This window comes from Squalius cephalus (genome assembly GCF_949319135.1).
Source record: "Squalius cephalus genome assembly, chromosome: 16".
NCBI lineage: Eukaryota > Metazoa > Chordata > Actinopteri > Cypriniformes > Leuciscidae > Squalius > Squalius cephalus.
This window is the reverse complement of record NC_137137.1, coordinates 16,509,520-16,521,637: the sequence shown is the minus strand read 5'-3', so window position 1 is coordinate 16,521,637 and position 12,118 is coordinate 16,509,520. Positions and strand designations below refer to the sequence as shown.

General features: G+C 39.4%; 1 protein-coding gene across 3 annotated transcripts in view; it reads right to left on the bottom strand.

Moving 5' to 3' along the window:
• The window catches only part of ptch1 (patched 1), a 56,437-nt gene that overhangs the window by 35,024 nt on the left and 9,295 nt on the right, over window positions 1-12,118 (bottom strand). For all 3 annotated transcript variants that reach the window (XM_079897688.1, XM_079897686.1, XM_079897687.1), the window contains exons 3-7: window positions 3,322-3,511; window positions 3,020-3,089; window positions 2,821-2,912; window positions 597-795; window positions 317-438 (exon numbers count right to left, since the gene is read on the bottom strand). In XM_079897688.1, coding sequence (XP_079753814.1) covers window positions 317-438; window positions 597-795; window positions 2,821-2,912; window positions 3,020-3,089; window positions 3,322-3,511 — 673 coding nt within the window. The remainder of the gene's footprint in view (window positions 1-316; window positions 439-596; window positions 796-2,820; window positions 2,913-3,019; window positions 3,090-3,321; window positions 3,512-12,118) is intronic.

Genomic DNA, 12,118 nt, shown 5'->3' with positions numbered 1-12,118 from the left:
TGAATACTAATATGCAGTTTACTAATGATTACAGTCTGCCAAGAAACAAAAAACAAACCTCATACTGTACATGTGAGTGTGTAAGAGAGAGGGAAAGACAAACTGATATTTTTTTCCACTGCTATGTAATGCCCAAAATGGCCTCAAATTGCACTGCTAACATATTTAAAGACACACTTTACACGCTTCCATTATTTCCTTTTGCACACCCTCTATGGTTTTCACGATTGTTTTTCTCCTTTACAATTAAAATACATTAAGATGAATTTATTTCTATGAATGCCATCAGTGTTTAAATCCCAAATTGGTCTCTTACCTTAGAAGTTTGCCGCTGTCGTTCTTCTTGGTCCCACCTACGATAAGCTCCTCCTGCCAGTGCATGTACTTTTTGGAAAGCCCATAGCAGCCACCAGTCAGAACATGAGCCACGTCAAAAGGCTTAAGATGATGACAGATCATAAATCAGACACACTCAAGATGCAAAACAACTTTGCTTTAATTATGTATCTTTAGCTATAGCCTATGACTGGGAAAAAAGAGATCCTACAATGATTTTTGGCTATTGCTCTATGCCATCCTTTGTATGCTGAACCCACCCGTGTCATGTTCTTGTTGGGTGCTGACAATGGGCAGTCAGGGTCCGCAGGATTCAGGCAGGGGCGATCCATGTAGCCATGGCCCACCTCTGCTTTGACCAGCATCTCCTCCCAGATGTCCGCCGGATTTTTTAGCATCTTCAGCTCAGCAATGAATCCCATCGGATCAAAGTTGGTCCACTGCACTAGGGGTTTGCCACTGTGTGAAAAAAAAGAAACCATTTTATTGATGCGGACCTAATGGGGCATTCACATTATGGCACTCACACATTACAGCCTTAAAGTGTGTTAGATGATGTACAATGGAATTGAATAGAAGAGAGGGTTATAGGCACATTAACTCCCATGAAAAGTTGCTAACATAAACACAGAGTACCCTTGACATGCCTTTTCCACTCCCAAATTTCTTAAGATTAGCCCATTGTTTAAAAACTAACATTGATCTTGTACGTTTCAAAAGATAAACTGTTTTTATAATGCAGCACTCATTGCGGTAAGATTTGCGTTTACCAAGGTTGCATGTATTTGATGGGGGGGGGGGGGGGGGGGGGGCAGTAAACTTTAAAAAACTATAATATTGTGAAATATTTTTACAATTACACTCTTCTATTTTAATATATTTTAAAATGTCTTGTTAAATAATTTTTTAAAATAACTTAAATAAACAGTGCATGTTTAACCATGGATCCCTGCTTATGGGATGTTGGATGTGCTTAAAGTGGTACGGCATAACTACGGGGAGCGGAGGAAGGGTGACTGGATGGAATTCCGAAGGCTTAGGAATTGATGGATGCTGCACGTCACAGCGGTGGCAGCACAAATGTAGTTGGGATTGGATTTCAGCCTGCCTCCATAATAACAGCTTTGAGAAAATGGAATCAATCCGCTCATCTGATCTTTATCCCCTCTAATTATACTGCCGTGCCGGGTGATCCCGCTCAGGGCCTGGCATCTCCCCACAACTAACAGCCCAACGCAGCAGTTTCACAAACCTCCCATACTTTGCTTGCCATCTCGTCTCAGTTGTTTTTTTCAAGACCCTCTTTCTCTTGCTGTGTCTTCACCCGGTCTCCCGTCCCGCCCGTATGTTTGACTCTATCCTCAGACGGCCTTCCTCGGACCGAGTTCACCCTCCCACTTTCCATCACCCATCCACTTCCACCGCTCCGTTGACTGATTCTCTAAGCCTCCCTCTGTCAAACCAGCTCCGCCTTTCTGTCCCTGCACCATCTTTCTCTCATTTCTCCCTCTTGCTTTCATTCTTTCCTTTTTTCTGTATGTGTTTTCTTCTGCTCGCCCCTCTGTCTTTCTCTTCTGGCAGGCCTGCGGTGGTTCAGACCACATTGTATGCGCCTAACCAGGCTTGAGTCATTATTCCAAGTCCCCCAACCAGAACACAGTAAAATCCTTATTTACATCCATGATGGAGGGAAAGAGGGAGGGGGGAGGGGGGCAGAAAAACTTTTGCAGACTTGGTGGTTGTCCACTGAGTGTAACTGTTGCAAGGAGCCATTAGCAGCAGAAGTGTGAGGCCTCGAGCGGTTCAACATTACAATGAAGGCCTTCAGAAAACCCCACTGGAGACTGTGAAGCACCACTTAGGGCTGTCATTCGATTAAAATATAATGATTAATGTAATGTTTTTAAAAAAATATTGATTCATGCAAAAATAAAGATTATCTAATTCTCAAACTGAATCAAAATCACAGAACTTGATTCAGTAATAAAATAATCTTTCCTGCACTTCATGGACTTAATCTTACAAGCATAATGCAAATAGTTTTTGACGCTTCCATGCTCTGCGCATTCATTTTCCGCTGGTGTTTGCATTAACATTTCTATAAATTATAGCATTTAACTCGTAGATGCTATCAGACATGTTGAGCTTCAATGATTATAAAATTTCACCTTACAAAGAGTACAAATGACTCTACTCTCATTTAACTTCCTGTTTAGGTTTGAATTATAAATAAATTACCCCTAAAGAGGTAATTTATCAAATAAACATGGTAAAATCCACTTTTAACCACCACTCTTAATTGGATTGGAAAACTTTTTCCTTTAAATTTAGTTTTCAGCATGGCTCTATTCACAGGAAGGACATGTCAGCGAAGTGTTTACTGTATGAAAATGGCCTTTCTGGCAAATCAACTTGATTTGCAGAGTCAGACTGGACAGTCAATTACAAGCTCCAATGAAATACAGAAATGTGTGTGTAACTTACGGGAGGTAGACCATTCCTGAATGTAGCTTAGCACCTTCCCAGAAGCAGTCCAGAGGAGTGATGATCAGACATGGGTGCAGATTCTCTATAATCTGAAAAGGTAGATGTGCAATTACTTTCACAAGCCTTTGGGTCCTCCTCTGAAGATCAAATATTTCTACTAAAATGTCATTTTAAAAAGATGAGCATTCTTCCTTACCTGGTCCACATAATTGTTTTCTGTATAAAGTTCTCCTGATTTGTAGCATAAATGTTCCAATTTCCATTGCCTGAAAATGCAATGGTGGAAATTAGATATACTGTAATTTTGTGCACTACAATGATTGAAAATAAAAAGAAAATTTGAAAGAAATAGTGATCGTTTATAGGACTTCATACACATAGGAAAATATACACATTCACAATTTTTAACCTAAAATTCAAAAAAAGTCCATTGACATACTGTGCGTCAACTACCCAATAAAAAAAAAAAAAACTCTGCAGAGGCTGTTGTGCCATTACCTGTTGTACATGTAAACGTGCACTCTGCTGGCCTTTATGGCGGAGTCGAGGTGCTGCTTCAGCGCCTCTACGGTCAGAATGTTAGTACCTTCCTGTCGTGGCGTCTGTATCATGAGCTGAGGACTAAACATGGCCTCCTCTCCGATCTTCTGCCGCGTGTACTTGAGTTCCTGATTCACCCTGCCACCCACTAGGAAATGGAAATGAAAAGAGATGGAAAAGAAGACTTTTGAGATGAGGCTCTACAACAATTTAGTACTTTTATTTATAAGTCTAGGAGCATGAAATGTTGCTTCGAATTCAACAGCTCAATGTCAGAAAATAATTAAAAAGTATAGTACGCTGCTTTTTTGCTGTTGTTGTTATTTTTGTCCACCACCAAATGATCAAATTGGTCCTAACTACATAATTTTTTTAGTAAATTGGTATTGTTTATTTTATTTGTTTTAATTACGAAACAACATAATTACATGTAAATGTTTTACTTGTTTATAATGCATTTCAATATTCACAATAAAATTGAGTTAAACATTTAGATTTTTATTAAAATGTATTTTAGGTAAAAGATGACAATGTAATGATGTGGAGTTGAGTGGGTGAGTCAGATGCTAATTCGGATATATTTATTTCATTAAGCGAAACATTAATCAATGTGATTAAATTCATTAAAAACACTGACTCAGAGTCAGCGAAGACAACTAAATAAAAAGACGCGTTTTCTCTGCATTATTTCACAGTGCAATCTTTTTAGCTCATCACACTCAATTCACCAAGCTGACAACTTAAATTTATTCATTTATTTACTTGTTTATAAACTTATTACCATCAACAAGCAGTTGAAAAACCTACAAGAAACAGAGAAGCGTGATAAAAAGTCACTCAGTGACAAACAATCATAACTTTCACTTCCGTCACACAGGGTCAAGCACAGTCTCACTGTAATCAATCATATCTTCCAGCCTCGATGAAAGGAAAAGCTAACACATGTACAGGCTCTCATCTGTCCTGTTAACTTGACTTCAAAATGCCTTTCAGTGCACCCTTTAACACCTGCAGTCTTCTTCACAGCCTTCAAATCCAGGCTTATGAATTATGAGTGTGTGCGCAAGTGCGTTTGCATGCGCACACGTGTGTGTAAGCGCCTTGGCTTCTTTATTGCATTGGGGTAGTGGAGTCGTTGTGTGGCACACCTAAGCTCCAACAGGAACAGAAAACCCTCACAGCTACAAAAGCAGCCTTTCAAAGCGTCTTGCTGAACACCGTCCAAGTCCACCTCTCAAAGCTGTCGATTCTTCACGCGCTCTCTACCTGACCTTCGAAAATAGAAGACTTCTCCATTTCCAGGATCAAGCACCCTAGAGAAGCAGGCAACACGGTTCACAAGGACTTCACAGTTACTCTGAACCAGGTAATAATACAGTCTGGTACAGTCAGGCAATCTGTCAATTCCTTGTAACGTAATCAAGCAAATCATATAATGGTGTGATGTGTTTCGGATGGCAGGTTGCATGACTCTGAAGCTCTTCTGAGATGTTGAAGCAGGGAGGAGGGTTCATTTATGGTCAACTATTTTACTTTGAAGTATTGAAGGTAAATTCAACCATATTTAACTGACCTATTCTGCCAGAGGAGAGATTCTGAAGACTAGCTTTGCTTGTGTATTACACGGGCAAAGTCACTTGACATGAGTTGTTGCATTACTTTGGCGGCATCAAAAAAGAAGCAATATTGTTCCCTTCAAATGTACGTGCAGTTATAACGGGTAAGCACTCTGTGAAGAGAGTCAATGGTTTCTATTTACAACGTGTTTTTGTAGCGTTGAGCTTTGTAGCCAATCACAGACATATCTTTTGAGTAAGTGAACACAATAACAATCAGATGCATTTAAGTTTGGTCAGAATAAGCTCAACACCACTCAAAACAGCAGAGTTTTGTTCAGCGCGAGTTCTGCACGCTTGTGAATCCTTTCATTATAACCCAAAAAGTATAAACAAAAGTAGGCAGCTTCATCGATTGCAGCTTTGTGTACCTGCCGTTATAATTGACAGCTTCATTATAATGGCAACAATCTTTGCTTGCTTTCTGTATAGGCTATAATAAATATTTTACAGACGATACATCCGTGATAATTAATGCGATATGGCTCAGCTTGTCAGTGAACTACGGCTCTGTGTAGTAAATGCCGCTCCATCTGAAAGCAGGTGATGGCGATTTACTACTAATCAAGGAAGATGCGCATAACAATGTCATGCGATATATCGCCCAGCCCTACAACTAACTACACATTGCAAAGTTTCTGGATTTAAATGTGCGATTGAACCCGATTGACAGTGATAACCATAGAAAAGGCCGGTCAAATGATCTGTGCATGAAGTCTTGGAGTGTAAAGTCAAAATAATAGATCTGCCACTTCTATGTAATGTGTAATTTTGTTGTTCATTTTATTACTTATTATTGTTTGTTGTTATTCATTTGATTATATTGATTATATTATTATCTTTTCAAATAGCCTAAATTTACAGATTTTAAATAGATCATAAATCAAAGTGCTTAGAACTATTTGATGTCTTGAGAGCGATTTTTTTTATTATTTTTTATCAATAAATAGGATAAGTTAATATTACAAACTATTTTTTTGCATTTATTTAATTTATTTTAGATTTATTGTCAGTACTGGGCTCGCAGTTCACATGGGTAGGGTACTTTGTACTGTGTGTGGTGTGTGTGTGTGGGGATGACCGTGTTCATCCACCACCAAAGTCATTTTTGACCCAGGAAAAACCCTGGACATGAACAAAGAAAAATTAAGTCAGAATCATATGTTAGCAATTACCAATGTTTTTCTGAAGAAGTTACACTAGCAGGTTTTAAACAAAGTCCTCTCCCACCTAGTTGTGTGTGGCAACAAGACTTAAGGCTGATTTATACTTCTGCGTCGGACCTACGCCGGAGCCTCTACACTGTAGACTACACGTTGGTTTTCATTTATAGTTCTGCGTCGTTGTCCGCGTTGACGTGCAATTATGCAGAGGGAGCATGTGAAACCCAAGGGAGGGGATCTAGCAGACCAATCATAGCACTTGCGTTTGCGTAGAATTGACGTGTTGTTACATTTTTGGAGAGGTGCACGTCAGGGTACGCGCGCTACACAAAGCCTTAGATGTAGCTACGGCATGAGTTCAACGCAGAAGTATCAATTGGGCTTTAGGCTCTTCACAATTTTTCCACACTCTGAACATGTGAGAATAGTCTCAATTTCACGCAGCATAAGCAAGCATAAAACAACAAAAAATAAAACAATTAGCAACCAATTCAGCTTTTTTTTTACTGTTTTCCCCCTCAAAACCCCTAAAACTTCAAAAACACAACATGCCTGATAACTAAAGCAAATAAAATGTCTTTTTCTCATTAACCTACTCGAGCTCTGGAGGAAGGGCTGTGTAAAGCAATCTGTAACAACTTATAAGCTATAATTCAATTTAACAATGGTTTTCAATTCACGAGACAGACATACGTTGAATATTTTCAAACCATTGTAATTGTATTAAAGTTGAAAATATCCATGCTTTTTTCTAAGGGCAGACCACCCTGCCAGTGAAAAAGGCTGAGAAGGAGGGAAATGTCTAGAAGCATTCTGAGAAAGCAATGGATTTCTTTTTTCCTGGGCCCAAATGTACATCTGATCTTGTTTTGGGCCATGTTTATAATATCCCTCATTAATTGCAGCTTCAAGCGAGCCTGAGCTTTACTTCAACATGATTATTGGGACCAGGTTGATTATATCCCTAACAAGCTTAGCATGTTCCTGATTTTGAGGCCCTGGGATCACCAACATGTTTTGGAGATGAAACAGCCTCAGATGTCAGCTTTCAATCAGAAAAGTCTCCACTCTGGATTACCATGCATTGGGTCACCTACATGTCATGAATGGCTCCTCTGATGTATGTCCTACAGAGGCAACAGGAAGGAACTATAACAATGCATGTCGCTCACTTCACAGAGAAAGACTTCAATATTGCTGGAAACGTCATATTATGACCTGAACTCTGGAGAATTCAACACCCCTCCAGAGACGCATAGGTTCTGGGGTCACAAATGGCCTTGCCTCAGGTGTGAAATTAACACCAAAAGAAAATGTGAACGAGAAAGAATGACAGAGAACAAGAGGTGAATTCATTCAAACATGACTGCAGGTGTGTTTTATGGTCTTTTAAAAAACAGCATGATTGTCTAATCCTGTGCATCAAAACTATAAAAACTAAAAGCCCATAAACTGTATCGACATGGACAGGTGTAGATATATTCCTGGGAGATTAAGGCCGTTTTCACACCTGGCTTGTTTGGAGCATTTGTTTCGGAACCTGGTGTGGTTTCTCCCTTCGTTTTGTTTAGGCAAATATGAATACAGCAAACGCGCTTGGATTCACACCTAAATGAGGTGGTCTCGGCCCGATTGAAAACAAACTCTGGGGCGGTTCGGTTGAGGTGAGAAAGTAATCTGCCCCAATGGACCAATGAACCAAGTGGTGGTATCATAATTTATAAGAGGAAATGTATTATATAAAAAGCAACATCAAATTATGTGAGTGAGCACACTAGTTAAAGCAGTTGACAACCAAAGAGAGCCTCTTCATCTTAAAATATTGTGTATTGTGAAAAAAAAATTCTTGACCACATTATCGAATATGCATTAATCAATTGAAAAAAATCAAGGTTGGGAAACTTGGGAATCGAGAACCAGTTATTACTCTTTTTAACAAACCAGTCAAAAATATCTCATGAATCAAACTTGAACTCATGAGTTATCTTTTGGAATTAATCTAACAACTCACTTTCTGAATCAGAGTGGATCTTGAATCACAAGTCATATCTAACTCAATATGACAGTATATATGACAATGTAAAGTATACACATTCAAAACAAATATTTGTTGTAATAAAAGTTATTTTTCTCAAAAATCACACAAAAAAAAAAATCTAGAATGAATAAATTAAATGGACTGGAACCTTAGACAGAACTATTAATCTTCTCATAACTATCCTTAAAAACAACAGTGTTATTCACATAATCATGATAATAATAGGAATTCATAATTAATAATAAAAAATCTTAATTATAATGATAATTATGTATATATAATATTATGGATATATAATAATTATGATTTTTAAAATAATAATATATAAATAATTTCTAGAAATGATCTCTATGAAAATCAGAATCTGTTTATCTGATGAAATGTTCCCCAAGAAAAGCTGTAATAAAGCAGCTTATTATTTGTATACTACACATGTAAGCAAAAAAGACATAACATTAAAGCTAGGTGTGGTGTTATAAAGGCTAGCAACTTCAAGATATCTTTGAAAGCATTAGATCCCATCCTCCCTTCAGAGCGTCTCCAAAGCCACTCCTCCTCCAAAACACATGAGCCGGAGAGTCTGCAAAGCATCACGTGTCTCAAAGCACATAACATTACAATAATAATGAACGTAAACAACTTAGAGAGTTCTGGCTTGTACCACCTGACTGCTGCAGTATCATTTCGCCGTTGATAGTGTTGCCACAGAAATGCATAAATCCGAGTCTGAGGACATGAACAGCCCCGGGAACGCCACATGTTGCCATCTCGCAATCACAGTAATTACAACATGGCATGAACGCTATGCTTTAACCAGGTATTAAAAATGCTAAAATGTGCAGCAGCTGAGACACCTATAAACAAATCAGATAATCACTTTCACTAACTAATATGTAGGTACTTTAGACAGCAAAGAGGACTTTACATGTAAAACCAAAACCATCCATATTGTCGAACCCACAGGTATGCAAGGGGTGCAGCAGGAAAGCCAGTGAATCTGGTGTGCATGTCAGTGTGTGTTGGTGCCTCCACTGGGCCCATTCAGTTTGTTGCATAACATTAACCCTTGAACCTCCCTTTCACAAACAGGGGGAGCTGCCATTGCAAGGACTCTCCCATTGCCCAGAGTTTTCAAGCGCATTACTATTCTCGCCATTCAGCTGCAGAGTGGCTTTTGAGTGGCCTGTTTCTGAGGGGTGTGAGGGGTTTGGTACAAAAGAAACATCCCACCCACACCCCCCCCTCCACCACAGCCAAAACCACTGCACCCAACCCCTTGAAGATCATGACATAACTCCACACTACTGCAAGCTCCCCTACCACCCACCACTTCATCCCGCCGACTACGCCAATCACTCGGCTGGAGGGCCGGGAAGAACGGTTGCTGGGGTCGCTGCGTGATGGGATGGTGTGGCTTATGGCAGCTTTTTTAGATTGGGGGGGGGGGGTGCTGTGTGTGGCAATGCCGGCACAGGGAGGAACTTTTTATGACTGTGTTGCGGGCGGGATTAGCTGGATTAGACTCCAACTCAGAGAGACCCCCTGTGGTCGCACGGAAGTTTCTGCACAGGGTCATAGCGGCATGAACTCTCTCCCTCGCGCAACGTGCACAAATCCAGGCACAAACTGTAGCGCACCACAAACGGCCTCATCAACGACGCACCAGTTTCGACATGCCGCTGACTGCTAAGCTCACATCTAAACCAGAAAGCTGCCTTCAAAGTATTTATTACATTTCGTTTGGGTTGAAGAAAAATAATATTGCCATTTCTAGACGTCAGTTTTAATAGCGATAAAATTAGGTAGCATATCCACAAATAGAGCAAAGCCCTGCAGTGGCTCCATACATTGACCTTCACCATGCACTTATCCACCTTTCGCAGAGGAGATACGATGGGTGGGAAAGAGGGAAAGTGAAAGTGAGAGAAAAAGAAAAAGTGAGGGAGAGAGAGAGTCCCTGACCCGCAGCTGTAGCACAATGCCCCCAAGCAGCCTGTTCGACCCCTGACACAAATTTTACACCGCAGCTGCCATTTACTCCACACCGCATTACCATATGTATGGCCAGCTCTCCTCTAATTATGCTAATCACCTGTCCAGATCTGCTCTGCGAAAAATGGATGTATTTAGCAGTCCGCTGCCTACAAATACAGCTTACTGCAATCCAGAGATGTACATTCAGAGGGGCCTGAATGGGTAGATTTTTCCACGTTGCTGGCTTCATTCAAGTCCCTTGCCTTAAGAAAAAACTATTCAAATGAACTGGATTGCACTGCAACAAAAAGCATTAGGAAAAGTGTGTGTGTGTGTGTGTGAGTTTGTGCACACTTGAGGTTGGGGGATCAGTGTGCACACCTACCCAAACATTCGGTGAGCTCCAGCAAAATAAGATATCACTGGGACATTTCCAGTTAGTCAGGGTTTTAAAATAAATAATCGCTTATTATTACATGACTCTCTGGAATACTGGTGTCTGATTGGCTGATTACAGGTGTCTGCAGTCAAAAAATTTGATATGACTATCAATAATCCAAGTTAGCTAATATAATAAGTAGGGTTGGGAACCGAGAATCGGTTCTTATCCAGAACCGTTTTTGTTTTTTCAAAATACTGGAACCGTGCGAAATTCCGAAGTTTCGGTTCCAAAAACGGTTCTGGTGCAACGTGTGGGTGAATAGCTGGAAGCTTATCCTTTAATAGAATATGAATATTCTCATGAATATTAAAATAGTAATGAATGCACTGAAAAACCCTTGCGCTACTCTCTCAGAGAGAGAGTGTAAAGACAGTAGAGCTGCACGATTAATCTTTAAAAGATCTCGATTCAAACACCCACACGATCTTATTCCTAAATGACAAAAACTTCACACCGGAACATTCAAATCTGTTTGCGCTGTCGCGGACCCAGAAAGGGCAGTTGTCAATATATATGAAACAGCTTTACTGTCACAGTCTTTTCAACCACACAGTATCGATATTTCTGTGTTACAAATATTCAAATGATCACAGAAGTACTAAGATAAAAGTTTATTGTTCGAGTAGAAACACTGATGTCTACGGTAGCAACCAAAATAGAGTAAATCACCTTTTGAAAGTCACTTCAAATAATGAGTGTATCGATTAGGCTACATCTGATGCTTCAAAACATTCATAAAAACGACTGTTAAATCTGCAGTCCGTAACTTTTTTGTGTTCAGAATTTACAAATTTTATATAATGAGCGAGAACATCATGAATGCCTTTTTTCAAACCGTGTTTTCGTCTTATCCTGAATCACTACGGTAAGCCTGTAATAAGTGTTTACACCGCTGAGGAGTATCCAGTACCTGCATGACTCGTCATAGACATATACAGAGAGAAATAGCTCCGGCTACAATGTTCTTCCGCAAGATGCATGCAGTTCTGTTTATTAACCGCTAGAGCGCCGATTCATCCAGTAATGAAATAAGTGAAGTCTTTATGAATCAATCATTCAAACCGATTTAAAAATTGTTCTGTTTCACCTGTCTGGATCATACATGTGTGTTCAAGCATATTATACCCTTTCTGAGAGGTTATTCTCCACTGCTGAAGATACAATAAGCTAGGAGAGGTCCCAAATTCTCCTAGAAAACGCAGAAATGTTTATTTTCCATCAGAAAAATTTATTATTTTTGCATTAATTGTTAAATAACATGTTGAATTTGTTGACATTACCAGTCTGTTAAACTCATTTGACAAGTATAAGAAATACACACATAAAGGATTGTGCATTTTTCCCTTACTACTAGTTTTTATTAATTGTTTTAAATCATTTTTATTGAATGGGAACCGGAATCGGAATTGTTTGGTGGAACCGGAAAATTTCTTACGATTCCCAACCCTAATAATAAGTCTACTCAAATCAATAATGTGCAAAAAGCTGCAACAGATGCATTTCTACTATGGTTTTACATTCA